Source organism: Crassostrea angulata, chromosome 6 (genome assembly GCF_025612915.1).
Source record: "Crassostrea angulata isolate pt1a10 chromosome 6, ASM2561291v2, whole genome shotgun sequence".
In the NCBI taxonomy this organism is placed as follows: domain Eukaryota; kingdom Metazoa; phylum Mollusca; class Bivalvia; order Ostreida; family Ostreidae; genus Magallana; species Magallana angulata.
Window position 1 is genome coordinate 38418358 of NC_069116.1, and position 18104 is coordinate 38436461.

The 18104-nt window shown below is 35.0% G+C and overlaps 2 protein-coding genes across 2 annotated transcripts in view; one reads left to right on the top strand and one right to left on the bottom strand.

Annotated features, from left to right (window-relative positions):
- Positions 1-7239, top strand: LOC128186944 (uncharacterized). The gene is made up of 11 exons (XM_052856926.1): positions 1-384; positions 553-651; positions 1053-1230; positions 1491-1729; positions 1950-2100; positions 2492-2596; positions 3060-3574; positions 3727-3865; positions 4187-4327; positions 5152-5315; positions 5838-7239. Exons 1-11 carry the CDS (start codon positions 227-229, stop codon positions 5995-5997), a joined length of 2049 nt encoding a protein of 682 aa, XP_052712886.1. The 5' UTR covers positions 1-226; the 3' UTR covers positions 5998-7239.
- Positions 7034-18104, bottom strand: part of LOC128186943 (uncharacterized) — a 16714-nt gene continuing 5643 nt past the window's right edge. Inside the window, exons 6-14 of the mRNA XM_052856924.1 lie at positions 17486-17658; positions 16043-16205; positions 15692-15721; positions 13712-13873; positions 13073-13273; positions 12356-12475; positions 11615-11815; positions 11023-11117; positions 7034-10700 (exon numbers count right to left, since the gene is read on the bottom strand). Of these exons, the coding sequence (XP_052712884.1) occupies positions 9435-10700; positions 11023-11117; positions 11615-11815; positions 12356-12475; positions 13073-13273; positions 13712-13873; positions 15692-15721; positions 16043-16205; positions 17486-17658 (2411 nt within the window). The 3' untranslated portion in view covers positions 7034-9434. The remainder of the gene's footprint in view (positions 10701-11022; positions 11118-11614; positions 11816-12355; positions 12476-13072; positions 13274-13711; positions 13874-15691; positions 15722-16042; positions 16206-17485; positions 17659-18104) is intronic.

Consider the following 18104-nt stretch of genomic DNA (forward strand, 5'->3'; position numbering starts at 1 on the left):
TACTCAAGAAAATCGCCTGTCTCAAAAAACGAAAGTAGGGTACATGTCGTCGCTGCCAAGGTATCAGTCGGTGTGAGGTTGTCATCCTTGTGTCAAGCAGCTCTTCTCACCGTTGTGTACATATGGTTAACTTTATAAGGAATTTAAAATAAACGATATTCATGAATATAAAATTGTCAACCGCATGGCACAGCGAAGATTTTAGAAACAGGTAACAGTGGATACAATGGATTTCCTATGGGAGAAGATTAAATCCATCAATACCAATCACTTCATATTTGTATTGTTATGCAGTGTCATTGCTTATCTTTTCCGAGCCAGTGATTCTTACGATCTGAAACCAGTATGGAGAAAGAGGAGCGAACCTCATCATTATAAAAACAAGTAGGTGTTTGAGATGCATATCAACAATTTGACAAATCCACAGTTATGTTTTCCTTCTTCTACTTGCCATGTTTTCATACTTTATTTATGGTGACATTTTATATCTAGTTGACAAATTACACTTTGTAATATGCATATATGATGATGTATTTTTACTTGATTTTGCAGACTGTACCCAACACTTGATGATCGTCTTCCTTCGCCAATAATAACTGACCTCGATGGTGATGGAACCAATGAAATTTTGTTAATCACTCATGACTTCAAGTAAGCAAACTTACACTTAAGTATTGTATATAGAGGGTTGTTTGCTCATGATGAATAAAAATTCCTTCTAGTTATATGAAAAAAGTCTGTATACAGATATATATGTAGAAATTGTGCAAAATTAATGTCTGGCTGAGGGTGCACCAACTTCATGATTATAAATTGCTTTTGAGGTAGTTGGATGACATGGAGTTCTAAGTTAATGAAAGTGTGTTTTGATTCTAAACTGTGAATAAATCAGACATTTAAAAGTTGATGCAGTTTCTCAAATGATTTAAAACCCTTTAAAAGATTTTCAAATAAGAGTATGCAATTTATATCATACTGAAAAGTGTTAGAATAAATTGGCTGCATTTCAAAATCTAACAAATAAAAGATTGAATATGTATTTGTATAAATAGGTTGAATGTTCTGGCTCTTCCTGAGCGAGCAGCTGATGATGATGATGACACCCTTCCCCATGTTGTTGTGAAGCAGCGAGCTGTCCTACCAATAAATGTGTCCGAGATCAGTCGACCAGTTGCCATGGAAACAGGGTTCACTGTTCCTTACAGTTCTATGATGCAAATACGAAAACAGGTCAGAACATCAACTTTTAAATGTCCCATCCAAAATCCCCCTTGTGATTCAATTTCACTAAGTATGATTTCAAAACTCAAAGAGATGATCTTTCTAACAAGAGACGCACAGAACTTAATTTTTCAATCTAATATTAAAATAAATTAGATCTTTGATCTGTTTCTAATAGATCACTACTTAAAGATCTTTTTGAAGCGATCTGTTAGGAGCAGATCAAAGATCTAATTTTGATAAGATTGTTTGGGTTTTTTTCCCCTTAGATTGTGGTAGTAGCGACAGATGACTGGCAAGTCTTGTGCTACGATCACAACCTGGAGCTACTTTGGCACAAGAGACTGATGGACGTCAGTCATGTGAAGGAGACGTATACTGTGAAGGCAATGGGGATCCTGATTACCCCCCACAACGTCAAGAAGAAGGACCAGGGCATGGTCATTGTCGGGGGAAGCTTCACACACCTGGTCCACACTCCCCCAGACACCACCACCACAATAAAACAGTAAGGACTGAGAGACATGTACCGGTATACCTAATATAAAGAAGACAGGAATGCCTCTACTGGGGTTTGAACCTGTGTACTCTGGCATACAATATCATTTATCCAGCACTCCTCTGATCAATCTTATCTAATTTAGAGAATTTGAATTAATGACGGGTAGAATTATTATCTCTTTGACATTCAGCTGAGTAGTACTAAATTCTAAAAACGTTTCTTAAAGTAGTGTGAATAAGACTGAGGAGAAGCAGGAAAACTCGACAGACGATAACAGGCTGACCCACTTCAGCTCCTTCGCGGTCAGTGCTCTGGATGGGACGAATAGGTGGCACCACTTACCGGGCGACTTTGGAGAAATAGCCACAAACATCAAGGTATGTTATTAAAGTGCATGTAGGATAGTATAAGTAAGATTGCTGCCCTCTTTTAGTCATTATTTGCATTGCCTTTTAAAGAAAGCAGTTTTGAATTACAATGTATATTTCAAGTACAAATAAACTTTGAGTAAACTCATACCAGTTTTTACATTCAAACTTCTTCAAAGTTTGTTCATTACCGTACATGTAAATGTATCTATTTTTTGGTTTTATGAAATTTTTCCATAAGTGTGAAGTTTGTTACTTGTCTTAAGCTGTACAGAAAGATTTTTCACTGTCTCATTAAAAAAAAGATTTTCTTTTGAAAATGTCCAGATTAGCAAAGGTCAGTTATCATTTTGAACCCTATTACTAGTATATAAGAGTTTCAGTGGTCTTTCTTTTTAAGGATATCCATGGTGACCATCATTGGAAGTTGGCCTTAAAAAGACACAGACTCCATGTTGGAGAGGCCCCCTGGACCATGTACAAAAAGGAATTCAGTGAGTTCACAGTAAGTACATGTATGACTAGTAAAAATGTACCAGTAAAACTTCAAATTCTGATTGATAACTGTTTTACCTCCTATCAAGAGTCCTTCACTTATGTTTGGGAGTTGCCAAATTCAGATTTTGCTTCTATGAACTTGCATCCTTAAGACCCACACTTTTATTTGAAGATGAAACGGCCATAAAAGGTCCATTGTTTGTTAGATCTAGGTCTCCCTTGATTAAGATTGAATTACCGGGGTTAAGACAAAACAATTACCAGTTTACCACAACATTTTCTCAAAATTCTAGATGGAAATGCCACAAACATAGTCTTAATCCCTGCATTCTAAAATGGAACTACACATACATAGCTTTTAAGAATCTATTATGACTAAAGATTCTTCACAAAAGTTATATTGACTTGTGCTTTGCTACATTGATTTCATCTGAATTTTTAACTAAAATAAATGACATTCCCATTTGTAGCCTCATCTTTGGGTAAATCTGGATGATACGAAGCTGACTCTAGGAAGATTTAGGAAGACTGAAGAGGGAGGTGAAAAATACTCGTCTTCCTCCTCCTCCTCCTCCTCCTCCTCAGGAATGGCCCTGACCCCGGACCATATTATTGGCTACGCCTACGGAGGACACAGACCTCACAGCAACCATGAACATGTGGAAAATCCGAACGCTGTTGTCATCCACACACACAATGGTATAGAGGTTCTGAACCTTTTGAACGGTCAACCAATCACAGTGCTCCATCTGCCAGGAGATGGGGGGGTGTACGTTGACATTGATTCTGACGGAGAAATAGAACAAGTTCTCTGGGGTCTGCAGGATGACTACGGTCCCTGTTACATCGAGATCTGGCGGATTAATCCTGTGAAGGAGCGGATAGAGCAGCTGCCAATCTGTCGGATTACCCGTTTATTTTTCACGTCGTCTTGGGCCTATGATGAAGACAACTTAAAGAAACTCCCGCCAATCATTATTAAGAGGTAAAGCTTATGTAAGAACAGAAATTAATATAAAAGTTTCATGTTCAAGATGAACATAAGAATTTTTTTTTCATGAATATGAAAAAATTGGACGTACATGTAAGACTAGTTCAGTTTTATGAAATACTGGTATATTTCTTTGACCTCTCCAGTGTTGCAAGGAAAACAGGACTGATAAGATATTTCATGGGTCATCATCTTCCCAAGTTTGCACACAAACATGACATCATCACTTTCGGAGGGGTAGGACGAGTGTCGTCTTGGAATAGAGATGGAAACGCAAATTGGCAGGTACTGTAGTTAAGTATATCATCAAAATATAAATAGGGATTGGGGAGGATGGACAAAAAAATCAGAGGCACAAATTGGTGTAATTTATATAATCTGATAATAGCATTGTCAACTTGTATGTTGTGTATAAGTACAGTCCAAGTGATTTCTTGTACAATATAGTGTGTGGAAAAATCAATTTAGAATTTTGGTTTGGATTTGTTTTCTTGGGGATGTGGTTATATTGTAGTACAATGTAATATCAAAAGTTTAATCATGGTGCCTTGAAGTTCAAGTTATCGAGATTTCCCCGTAATATCAAAAGTTTTTATACCTTTGTAGATAGCTACTCCAGCTAATTGGGCTAGAGCAGCCATAGATAGAAAGAAGAACAAAGAGGCTGATCCAGCGGCTTACCAGAGATTTGTGGAGGAGTTCTGGCCCAGTCGTGTGTTGATGTCTATACCTGTGTACGGTGAACAGGTACACGCACTCTATTACATTTATTGCTGATACAATGTAAAATGATTTTCTTTTTTTTTTTTTTTTAAAGGGAGACAATTTGCTCCTCCTGTGAATAGGAGAAGAAGATTGTTTTAATCCCATATGAAAACGAAGAACTGCGATTGATAGCTTTGCCTAGCCGTCTAACTGAAAAGTCATTTTTTGATAATTGTGAAATTAAAATTATTTTTTTAAAATAATGTAAACATTTATGTATATTTTCATAAGATATAAATGATTTGGTCAAACAAAGACAGAGAAGTTTGGATTTTGGGTTAAAAAGCTCATTTCATAATCATAAAACATCTTTACCCCCAGTGAAACAAAGGGTTTGTTGTTTCACTGGGGGGGGGGGGACAAATACATTAAAAAAAATGCATTTTGCATTGTAACGTTTCAAAAATTAATTACGAATGTGAATTGAAATGAAAATTTACTTTAATATATGCCATAAGCATGTCTTTTTATGCACATATTGGCCGCTAAAAAATATTTTCCATACTCATAAAGATTGATTTCATTAAAGAAAATTTAAGACGTAAGCATTCGTTTAAAAAATAATTATTTGACCAAAAAATTTATTTTAATATAAAACAACAAGGAATTGATTATACTTTTTTAGTAGATAACTTTGTTTTTGAATATCTGACTAATATTTTTTAATGTAAAATGTAGGCGGGAAACGGGTGTTAGCATTCGCAGTCTTTTATAAAATAATAATTTTTTTGTTTGATGCCAAGGGAGAAAATTTGCTCCTTGAAGATTGTGTTACATTCTACATGTAGTAATGTACCTCTGTACAGAATGTGGCTGCCCTGAGTGGTTTCTCCGAGTTTGTGTTGGTGGACCTGGTCAACGGGAACCTCCTGGCCGAACACTCCCTCCCCTGCTCCCCTTCAGCCCCCCTCACTGTGGGAGACTTCGACAACGATGGAGTAAATGATGTCATTGTCACCTGTAGTCTAGGGTTGGTTATTTGTTTATTCTTTTTTTATAAAATTGAGCCTGTATTAAATACCCATTAATCTTATTTCATATGTAGAGCAGGTGGTCATTGTCAATTCCTTTGTTAAACAAAAACATATTTTACTGTTCATATACATTTTCTTTGTCCCTCTTTCCATTCCAACTGAACATTTGCAAAAGAAATACATGTTTATCATTTAGCTTTATGAAACCAAATTTCATTGCTTTGTAATGTACATGTGTATACATATATTTAGTAATTATATACATATCTTCATGTAAATGTCTTTTTATTGACATATTCCGTATATGCATCATTTTGCCTCTTTCCATTCTAACTTTACTTAGTTTTTGCATAGTAAAACTAGTGAGCATTTTGAAACTCTTTTTCATTTATTTGGTATATAGATGTTTATGTTCACAAGCCATGTTGTAAACTTATCTTCATATTAATGTCTTTAATCCAAACAAAACCCAAAGCAATTCAGCATGCCTGTATATTTTTATGTTCTTTCAAACCCAGGTACATAGGATTTTCCCTGCACCACAAGACGAACCACCTGTTTACAGCTCTATATGGCCTGACAGTCTTTATTCTCATTCTCCTTCTGAACTGGCTGTGTTCGCCCAAGTCTTTCTATGGGGAGGATGACGATGATTTAAGTTCTGATGAAGATGACTGAGCGATTAGAACAACGATGAATGAGGCGATGAGAATGAGGATGACTGAGGTGATGAGGATGAACTGAGGATTGATTTAGATGATAGAACGAGGTTAGGTTTATTACTGGTATTGTGAGATGATGAGGAGGACGAGTATAAAGACGGTGCTGAGCGATGATTAATGTATGTTTTTGCAGTGATGTCATCAAATCAGTGATGGGTGGATTCTTACAAAATGTGTGTCCTCGCAATAAAAACTGGCAAATATTGAACAGAAGGTGAACAAAATGTACTCGTGACAAGGTGGAAGGGCAAGTCAGTTGTCGTGCCAAGTAAAAAGTCATCGAAAGCTGTGTTATCGTTACATTCCTAGTTTTGAAAGTACAAACTTAAAGACCAGTGCTAGAATTACTGAAATTTTATTGTTGTGACAATGTTTATAATACATGTATTGTATCTGTGATCCATTTTTTATGGTTCATACCGGTATATTGTTAAATTTATCTAGAGAGAAAATTATGGTGCAGTTCTTTCTTTTTTTTTAATCAGGGAAAGTATTTTTTTAATGTAAAGAATATCTAGATGTACTAGTATTGCCAATCTTGGCATGTACTGGTAAATACAATATGCTGTAAAAAAAAAATTCCCAATAAAATTTTGTTAAAATGTGTGATAGTGGTATGGAATTTAGTTCATCATTTACTTAATTTGAAAATTTTTTTGCACTGTAAACTACATACAATACCATATTCAGTATAAAGATTTCCTTTTTATAAATACCAGTATTATATATAATTGTATGAATTCACAAATAAGGGTTAAAGTTGAAGTTTTCGTTGGTACAAATATACTAGAAAATTAACCAAAACAAGGATAATTAAGGTTTTTCTTTACTAAATGTAAATAAATGTACATGAAAAAGTTTAAAGCTAGACACAACCACTTTGAAGATGTATTTTTGGGGGGAATGGGGGGGGGGTTCATAATATATGTATTTAATATTACATATACGACATGTAAACGCATAAAAACCTTACGATTAAAAATAACACAAGGCAAGGATACGTGATTATATTTCCAATGATATACATGTATTTATTTAAAATATCAATTTCATCATAATCATATTAAATCTTGAAAATGTATAAAAAGAATTAAACGTGTAACACAAAACAATATGATATGCATTATCAAATTAACAATTTTAAAAGCCTATAATTTTATCCAGGATAATACATGTAATGCTGCACACACACAAAAGGGAGAGAAAATAACATAAAACATTGTGATATGGAATGCACATGTATGAGCAAGTGATGAATTCCAAACTGTATGTAAACATGGTGGTCAGTTTAAAAAAAAAAAAAAATTTCCTTCAATTTAACATGTTCCTTTTGCAAGCTCTAATATACTATGCAAACAGATTACATACATGAGCTTTTTATTGAAATAATTAAGGTTTTCTGATCCTCTGCCTGCCCCATAAATTTCTCATTGTTTTTATCATCCTTTAGAATGATGTCCTTTTGTCGCACTTCATAATAAATTGAAATCAAAGGAAATTTTACCATAGAATCTATAGATGTTTTGCACAGTTTGCAAGGCATGTTTGCCCTGTTGAACAGAAATGGATAATTTATCATGGAGATTCTTGTTAAAATTTTGAACAGCAAATTACATGTAGTTGGTCCATTCACAATAAGGTCATACATGTACATAAAAGTCCAAAATTCTCCACATTACCACTGAGTTAATATGTTTGATTATTTCCAAATTGCAACACAAAGAACTTCTACTTATTTTTAAATCGAAAAGTTGAATCCATGATTGAAGCAAATAATAAGAGTTGCTGAACATTTCAACAAGGACTGGACATCATTAAATGTTGCTTTATATACTATCTATAAACATGTATATATATGTACACTTAAAACTGATAATTTTACACTATGGCAATACCTGTATAACATATAGTGATAGGTGACACATGAAGGGGAAATTAAATGCTCACCAAATCAAACTGGAGAAGGTTTACAAACATGTAAGTTATGGCCGTTACTCAATTTGAATTTCATTAAATTGAAATTAATAAATGCAAAATACATGTCTCAACAATAACAAAAAAAAAATGTGTAGGTGATAATGAAGCAATGTACCAGTTATTTTTTTAAGCACAAAACATATTTCAGTCAAATATGTACTAAATGTTCATGGCATCAAAAAAAGGGCAATGAAAATTAAATTACATGAAGATTTTCTGGCAAGATATTTTTGAGTAATGCTTAGAGATTCTGTATGTGATTATGCTGCAATAGTTTAATCTGTTAGTACATTATTCTACCATGAGCAGTTAAGTGATTTATAAACTCTAAGCAAAGCGCAAGAGAAATGGCTTTTTCAAAAAATCCTTATATTTGATTTGAATGACAATATAAACATTATCTTAATATATATCACTAATTATTTAATAAAAATATAAAATAAAATGACTGATATAATAAAGCACCTGATTCAGATTTGAAATTAAAATAGACTGTGACCAGCACAGTGCAAACATTGTATCAAAGTTTTTATGGGGGAGAAATATACTTCTGTGTAGATACATGTAGATATTAATTAAATGCTAGTTTTCAAAAAAAAATTGTGATTCAATTTACCGTATATCCTAATACATACATGTATATATACATGTACTGAATTTATGAATAATACATGTAACAACATTAAAATTATTTTCATCTCACTTTAACCAGTTTAAAAATATACGCAGATACATGGAAAAACAGTTTTGCTGATGCCAAAAAAAAAAGTCAATCAATTGCAACTGTATTCTGATACAATGTCCATTGATCAACCTATAAACCAGATGTTTAAATCCTAAACTTTTGAACTTTGGTTAGAACACCATGGCACAGTTCCTCCAGAAAGCATCACTCATTTGACAGAACACGTTCAAGTTTGTACCATTAAAGAATAACTTTAAAGGACATAACAAAAAAAACCCCAATAATTATTATTGGAAATAAAAAAGTAGAAATATTACAAAACTGATCTGGGTTGATCCGATATGGCTGAATAACAAACAACCAACACAAACAACATTGATAAAAAATAAATACTAGAATTAGGACTCTTGGGTTATCATAAAGGTACAAAAACGTTAAGATTGCACTAAATGTTGGATTACACAACATCTTGAATAATAAGCAAGTTACACTGTACCTTGCACGAGAACAAGTTCTTGTAATACATAGATGTTAATTAACTTCCTGATAATCATTTTTTCTGATTAAAATTTTCACACAGTTCTTATTTACATGTACAGGTATAATAATATTTATTGTCTTCTGTTTTTTTTAAATGATGTGTTGCATTGATCAAATATGTATAGTTATATTCTTAATACACATGCACATGTATACACTGTTACATGTATATCATGTACAAAGTGAATTCCTCAAACAAAAACATCTTCACTCTCACATGCAAAAACAATGGAGTCAGCACCTCTCTCTTCTTGAATGTTGGACAAGTCTGCATGGGAATGAGTTTGCCGTCGAGCGGTCTGGCTGTTAAGTCGCCGGTTCAAATCGCCTAGTGACACCGATCGCTGGGAATCACTAGCGGGTCTCACCCTCTCCCTCCTATTCTCTCCAGCGTTTGAACGATTGGGTAGATTTCCCACCGAGAGCGACATGGGTCGATCCGATGGTTGGAGGTGTTGGGGGATGTTTGTGTTTGGTTGATTGGCTGTTGACATTCTATGCCTAAGGTCCTGGGCTGATCTTGCAGTTTGGATATTATTTGAGGCCACGCAGTGAGTCGTGGGTAAATGCTGAAGAGACATGGCCATCCCTCCTCTCCGATCATCCGTCCATTTATCCAGAGAAGAAGGCAGGTTGGCAAGACTGGCTGAGTTTGTCCTGGGTGGGGAATGTTGTGAATTTCTTTCAAAGTCTTTGAATGCCTGGTTGAGAATGCCCCTATTTTCTCCCTCTGTGTAATGGTCTTCACTAAAGAGTAGTCCTTTTGAGCTGCTGTCAGATGCTCTGTTTCTCAAATCACCTTTAGATCTTCTTTTATTTTCCTCCTTCCAGTGCTGCTCATCTTTGTTTGATTCTGCAGCCTTCGGATGGAACGAAGAGGATCCATGTCTTGAAGGACTCTCAGGAAAGCTTTGACTCTCCCTGTAATTAGTATTTCTCTTGTTGTCTGACATCTGTCCTGGCTTATCCGAATTCAAATTCCTTCGTATGTTAGTTGGATTTATTTGATCTTCCTGTAACTTTCTCTCCAGCTCTTGTCTGATGTTACTTTTCGGTCTTGGTGGAGGAGGACAGTTCCTTCTACCTTCCGGTCTTTCAACCTGGCTGGAAGGTCTCTCTCTGTACTCATCTTCCCTCTCCTCTCTGTGTGAGGTCCTCACTCTCCGATGTGGAACCTCCGTATAATTGGGACTGTGGACGTTTGAGACATTTCGACCTAAGGGGATTTCTGTTGACGACTCGGAGCTATAGGACATACTGTGGGAGTGATTGACCGGCCTGATGTCTTCATTGTTTGCATTGGGCGTGGAAGAATCGTGTCGCTGTGATCGGTCTATGGTACTGAATTCTGGGGGAGGGTAGTCTTCCTCTTCATACTGATCCCCTGGAGGCTCCACGATCAAATGCCCTATTGCTTCATGGTATGTAGGAGGTTTTAGCATACCATTTTCACATCCCTAAGGTTTGGAAAAAAAAACAATGGAGTCAGAATAACTCATTTATAATGCTTGGACTTCATAGTACTGTACATCCCTCACTTTATATGAGTACCGGTAACTACTTCTGCAATACTGCTTGTTTGAATCCGGTAATTTCATACAGTTTAGAACTTTTAGAAAAAAACAGAGATTTTAAAATCCACATGGTGTGTTTTTGAGAGTTTACATGGATAATTAATCCTCAATTTACGGAATCTGAAGTACATGTATTTATAAAGCCGTAACATCAAGTTAATAATTAGAGGACTGTTTGTCTAAACACCACAATTATAATACCTACCAGTGGAGGCTCTTCATAAGGGGGACTTTCCAGGGCCTCCTCATAGGTGGGTGGGAAGTCGGCCGGCCTCTGTGCCTGTCTGTTTCTCTGGCGTCCTTAAACGAAAGCAAATCTCCGTTAATGAATCCCATATAATTAAATCAGTCTTTCCTTCAGTGTTCATACTTAATTGTGGGAGAGGGAGGGTAATTTAACACACAACTCTTTTATGTGGCATATGCATAATTCCCAAGCAGTGTATAAATAGGATTTACTTACTTTAGTATTATTTTCATTTTAATTACAGATTAGAACACAGGACAAATGCAAATTAGTGTTAAACAAAGAAACAGACTATTTATAAAGCAAACTTATATTTTCTCTACTTAAATTTTAAAATTTATAAAATTACAAAAGTCTTTATTGTATTGTTGACATAGGTTGTCTACTCCAAATATATATAAAAGAAACAGGAAAAAAAAATAACAGACAACATGTGACATCAATAGAACTCCAATATAGAACGGTGCATGTAAAAATCTCCAAATGCGGATGTCAAATAAAAACACTACAAGTTATCTCTTAGTTTAGACTGATATATGTAGTCCTTTACTTCTTCTCCCTATCCCTCCACTAATTGTGGGGATGATTCCTGTGTCCCTGTCCATCTCTTGGGCGCGGGCGTTGTGACATCGTCGGATGAGGAAGAAGAGGACACAGAGGATGACCAGGAGGAAGACGGAGATGACCAGCGGCACGATCACGCTGACCGTCATCGTGTAGTTACTGCTCCGCGACCAGCCAGCGCCACCATCTGTTCAAAAGTAGGTGACCAAAATTATGTACAGTAAAACATGGTACAACAAACATGCTTAATATAACAAAATCATGATTACAGCAAAGTAATTTCATTCACTGTATCTTAAAATTGAGTTATAACCTTAAGTGTATCAGATGATAAGAATTACTGATATAAGAATTTGAAATTGCTCCTTATAACCTAGATTCTTTAAGATTAGAATTAGGTTCAAGTCAGATAAAACACTGCAGACTGCGGTAAAATAACAGCACCACAGTATAACTGTAGATGGACATGTATTTGGAGCACTTATAATGGGGAAAGATACAGTATACCTAGACAAGTTGCAGAAAATTAAATTGCGTTCAATAAACTTTCATGTTTATGTACCTCTAATTTTTGTACCAAAACTTTGCAACAGCAGAAAAAAACAGTTATGCAGAAATTCTTATGTGAAATTCTTGTACATCATCAATAAAGACCAAATTATGGAAAGCTTGTAAACCAATACGTATACCACATTTGCAATTTGATTCATCCAACAAAAAGCCTTACTGAGACAGTTGTCGTTGCTTTCGTCAGAGTTGTCCTCGCAATGGTTAAATCTGTCACACTTCAATTCGGCGGGGATACATCTCCCTGTGTTGCAGTAAAACATTCCTCTGCTGTTGCAGTCTGTGAATTATAGCAGCAATGAAAAACATTACTGTAACCTTCTTGGCTATAAATGTTATACAACTGACTCAAGAAGACTTGTTTTTATTGAAGCATTAATATAAAATCATGTAGAACCTCAAAACTATAAATCTGAATAAAATCTTCATAAGTTTAAAGCTAATTTTTGCCAAATTATGCAGTAAAATGTCTGCTGAAACTGCATGTAATTCAGTTCAAATTTTCAGTTTCCCCTGAAAATTCTTTATCAATAGAGCAGTATTCCACCTGCTGTATATTTAATAATCTTACGTAACATGCTCAAATATTTTCCTTCCAACAAGAAATACTTTGGAATCATTAGAATATATGGTATGAATTTATCATGAATTTTGTGGGTTCCAACAAATTTATATACATGTTTATCCTGGACACATTACAAAACACAGTTTTAATTCATTAATCATGCATCTATAGTACATGTATATCAATGAAATATATTAGATGAAATATTGGTGTGTCCCAATGAAGCCTGGTAAAACTGGCCTCCACAAAATTTAATTGACAAACCCCCACCCACCCCCCTGCAATATAAGTAATACATTTACTACTACTTACCAGAGGACCCTCGCTCCCGGTAGGAAGTGAACACAATCTGGAGATTGTCCATGGGTCGCACTTGCCCTCTGTACCGAATGTAGAAACCTCTCGTGCTGTGGAAAGGTTTTCCATAACTGCTTCTTGGGGTAATTTTGTCCAAAACTTCGCCATCTGACGTAACTCCGTCGCGGATTACTACTTCCTGGTTGCTATAGCTCACTATAAAAAATACAATTAAATAAGGTGTCGTGGTAAATGAATTTATACATTTACTTAAAGGAATATGTATACTACTATCCCATTTACTGTGTAAGCAAACATTTGTATTCTTGAAATATCAAAAACCAGGGCCACTAAAATATATTTGAAATTAAAGACTTCGATCTACACAAACAAACAGAACAAAAATTCTCCTTATAATTAGAAAATTTGATGACTTTTGTTATCTATTTTATAATTTCTGTTTTTCAAAACAAAGGGATGTGTAAAAAATTTTAACTACCAGGATCAAACAAGTCGTGTGATAATTAATTTATAAAGGCTGCTTTGAAAGGAAAATCACACTGCAAGTTATCTTTTATTTCTATCAAATATGAATTTGCAAGGAGCCCAACTACATGTAATTTAAACAAAAAAAGAGATCTGAAGGGTACATACGTAGTGTGTCAGTACGGAACTTGATGATTTTCATGTAGACTTTGTCAAACTCGGGTTGCTTTTTAATGAGCCAGGTGCAGTCATATTGATAACCTTCAATGCTGCTGCTCAGCTGGAAATCTATCATTCCTCCTTCGTTGATTAGATAATTTTTTCCACACTCTAAAAATATACAAAACAAGTTAAAATCTACAGTTAATTTTTTAAGAAATATTTTATGCCCTATGACTAAGATTCTTTCAGTAATAAGAAATCTTTAAAATGAATAAAATATATACGTGGAATTCAAGGACATCCAAACACTTAAAATTTCACAGGTTACATACATGTTTTTTTATAAGGTCTACACCTTTGTGGAAATGTTGAGACACAGGCAAAAATCAAGTGAAAAGTGAAACCAATAGGCCCATGGGCCACATCACTCGCCTTAACAAAAGTTATAAAAAAATCATTGAAAACTGCTTTTTGGACATGATACCATAATATCAAAGATGCACAAACTGAGAAATCTTATTATCCTTGGCCTCAACTTATCAAATATAACAATACTGAAAAATAAATGATATACAAAGTGAAAAATAGGTTCCTGTGACATACTTTTGCATTGATATAATGAGGTTGCAAAATACACTAACTAACAATGTTTATTGACCATAGGTCTAATAATGTCAAAGTTAGACTTTAAATAATTATTAAAAGTGATATATTAAGATATATTATGTTGCATACCTAGTAATATCACTAAATGGGTACATGTATATCCCTCTAACTATTTTTAGAATCAGTAGGACAACAAAGTAGTGCCTTTAAGCAAAATAGTCTATACTTGCAGAGTGTATATACATTTATTGGGACATTTTAAATCAGAATGCTTGACACATGTCAGAAAAGAGGATTTGCAATTTTAAAAACAAGTGTCAAAATTAAATTATCATTTGAAGAAAAGAATTGAAATTGTTTAATGTACAGCCTTTCCAAAACTGTGTAATTCCCTACTTCTACTTTCATTTTCAGAGTTTTTTAATATGGACGCATTTTGCCGGAAAACGAATCTGACTTCAAACCACAAAATTTTAACAGGAAAGAGACAAGTTGATTAGCTTTCATTCAAGAGGTCCCTCGTTACTGAACGAAAACTAGGGCAGGGGCTATGAACCGTAACGTTAACATTACCATCTATGGAAAATGCATTAGTGGTCTATACCGAAATATAGCATTGTATTTCTTGAAAAAAATATTCTGAAATAGTTTTTCTATATATTTCTATGTTCATGAATTTTGAAACCCATTTTTGGCCCCAGTATTGGGTCGGGAGTCACTGTGCAATTTAGAATCCACACTTTCTGACAACACTTGTATAATAATATCACCAATTGTAGAATTGTGGTTCTTGTGAAGAAAATTTTGAAACACATTCCATATATATTCATATGTTGAACTTTTGACCCCTCTTTGGGCCCCAATATTGGCCCATGGGTCATGGTTATATCAAATTAGAATCTTCACTATCTGAGGATGTTTGCAAATTGATGCATTTTTGTTCCTGAAAAGAAGGTTAGATTTTTTTTTACATTTTCCATATATATATTTCTATGTTGAAATTTGAACCCCTCTTGTGGCCCCAGTATTGGTCTGATGGTCATGGTTAAAACAATTAAAAATTTTTGCAATACATATAAGTTTTATAAATATTAGCATTTCTGGTGCAGTGGTTCTTGAGACTGAGGATTTTTAACACCTACACCCTATTTTCACTGTTTTGTGATTGGTTATCTCCCCTTCGTAAAGGATTAGGTTCTTAATTAAATCCCCTATTTATAAGGATGCTTTATACCGAGTTTTCTTACCAGTGAAGTTAAAAAATGTGAAAAGTTTACAGTCAGATGAACAATTGGACAGATGGACAATGGACAACAGGTGATCAGAAAAGCTTCAACCTTTTGCTTCAGATGAACTAATCAAAGTCTGAAATTCTCATACCTGTACTCAGATGTGGAATATAATCTTCAGCTGGAAATAAAATCAAATTCATCATTAAAATACTACAGTAGATATTAGTGCATTGTACATATATTTTCCTTGTATTCATGTAATACTTCATCTAACAGAGTCATCAAAAGGTTTTATCAACAAATACATAACATATTCATACTGCAAAATAATGTGTGCCTTTATTTTTTTTAGTTTTTTTTTTATCCTGACAAATTTAAAAGAACTTAAACTGAACAATTTATGCAAGGTCTAAATCAGTGTGGAAACCTCTGCGGTTTTTAATTGTTTTTGTTAATTTATATAAGAGAGAAAATTTTGAGGCTCTGCAAATTTTAATACCTCGATAAAAAGTGTAAGTGAATTTAAAGCCCATGTATCTATTCTGATCCTCCAAAAAGTGGTTCCCTGTGCTGAATATGACCTTCATTTCTGGCCCCTTTGAGATCACTATTGGGCGGCCCATGGAACCATTGATGGGTCGTCGTCTGTCACTTTCATCAAACTGAAAATTAATGCACAACTAATTTAATTGTTTAATAATACATATACAATAATTTTAAACAGAAATCTGTATCAATATCAAATATCATTATAAAACATCAGTACACATACTCATTTAATAATTCATACATTTATGGGGAAATCAAAATTAGGCAAAACTATCACAATTCATCTTTGTCCTTTATATTGCTTCCTAATCCGCATAAATAAAAATTTTGATAATAGACCTCCCCACTGATTAGTGACTTACACAGACCTCCCCACTGAATGGTGACTTACACAGACCTCCCCACTGAATGGTGACTTACATAGACATCCCCACTGTATGGTGACTTACATAGACCTCCCGACTGAATGGGGACTTACATAGACCTCCCCACTGTATGGTGACTTACATAGACCTCCCCACTGAATGGTGACTTACATAGACCTCCCCACTGAATGGTGACTTACATAGACCTCCCCACACATAGACCTCCCCACTGAATGGTGACTTACAAATACCTTCCCACTGAATGGTGACTTACATAGACCTCCCCACTGAATGGTGACTTACATAGACATCCCCACTGAATGGTGACTTACATAGACCTCCCCACTACATGGTGACTTACATAGACCTCCCCACTGTATGGTGACTTACATAGACCTCCCCACTGAATGGTGACTTACATAGACATCCCCACTGAATGGTGAATTACATTAGACCTCCCCACTACATGGTGACTTACATAGACCTCTCCACTGTATGGTGACTTACATAGACATCCCCACTGAATGGTGACTTACATTAGACCTCCCCACTGAATGGTGACTTACATAGACCTCCCCACTGAATGGTGACTTACATAGACCTCCCCACTGAATGGTGACTTACATAGACCTCCCCACTAAATGGTGACTTACATAGACCTCCCACTGTATGGTGACTTACATAGACCTCCCACTGTATGGTGACTTACATAGACCTCCCCATTAAATGGTGACTTACATAGACCTCCCCACTGTATGGTGACTTACATAGACCTCCCCACTGAATGGTGACTTACATAGACCTCCCCACTGAATGGTGACTTACATAGACCTCCCCACTGAATGGTGACTTACATATACAGACCCACTGAATGGATACTTACATAAACCTCCCCACTGAATGATGACTTACATAGACCTCCCCACTGAATGGTGACTTACATATACAGCCCCACTGAATGATGACTTACACAGACCTCCCCACTGAATGGTGACTTACACAAACCTCCCCACTGAATGGATACTTACATAGACCTCCCCACTGAATGGTGAGATGTGCCAATCATCAAACACCACCAAAATCTTGGAGTACGCTTTGTTTTTAATGACCCACGTGTAGACATCTCCATTTTGAAGGTAGCCATTTGGAAAATTTGGCGACCTCACATGTCCCTTGTAGGATGTCAGAACTTGATTATTGGCTGACAAAACAACACAATCAATTTTGTTACATGTGTATAAATGATGATCATTTTCTGAAATTCGATGACTACCTTTCATAGTTTGATTTACAATCATTAGCATTTTTAATATTCACGATATTTTGGCATAAAATTGAAAATACCTGAACCTATTTTACAAATATGCAATTTATATTATCATAATACAATATTAAAAATGCTTGTAAATAATTATGGAATTTTACTACCAGTAATATAGACTACAAATCCTATAAAGGAAATAAAATTACAAAGTGCAATTTTATAAAATCACTAAGAGTAAATCAACAAAATCAGTTGCCAAGTGGTACAGATGTATAAGGAGTTTTTCAATGTGTGAAAGGTTCTTGGATTGATTCCTTTGATAATGAGCAGGTAGCAAACATTTTTTTGCCAACTTCTTAGAATAAATAGTGGATCTTTAAGGT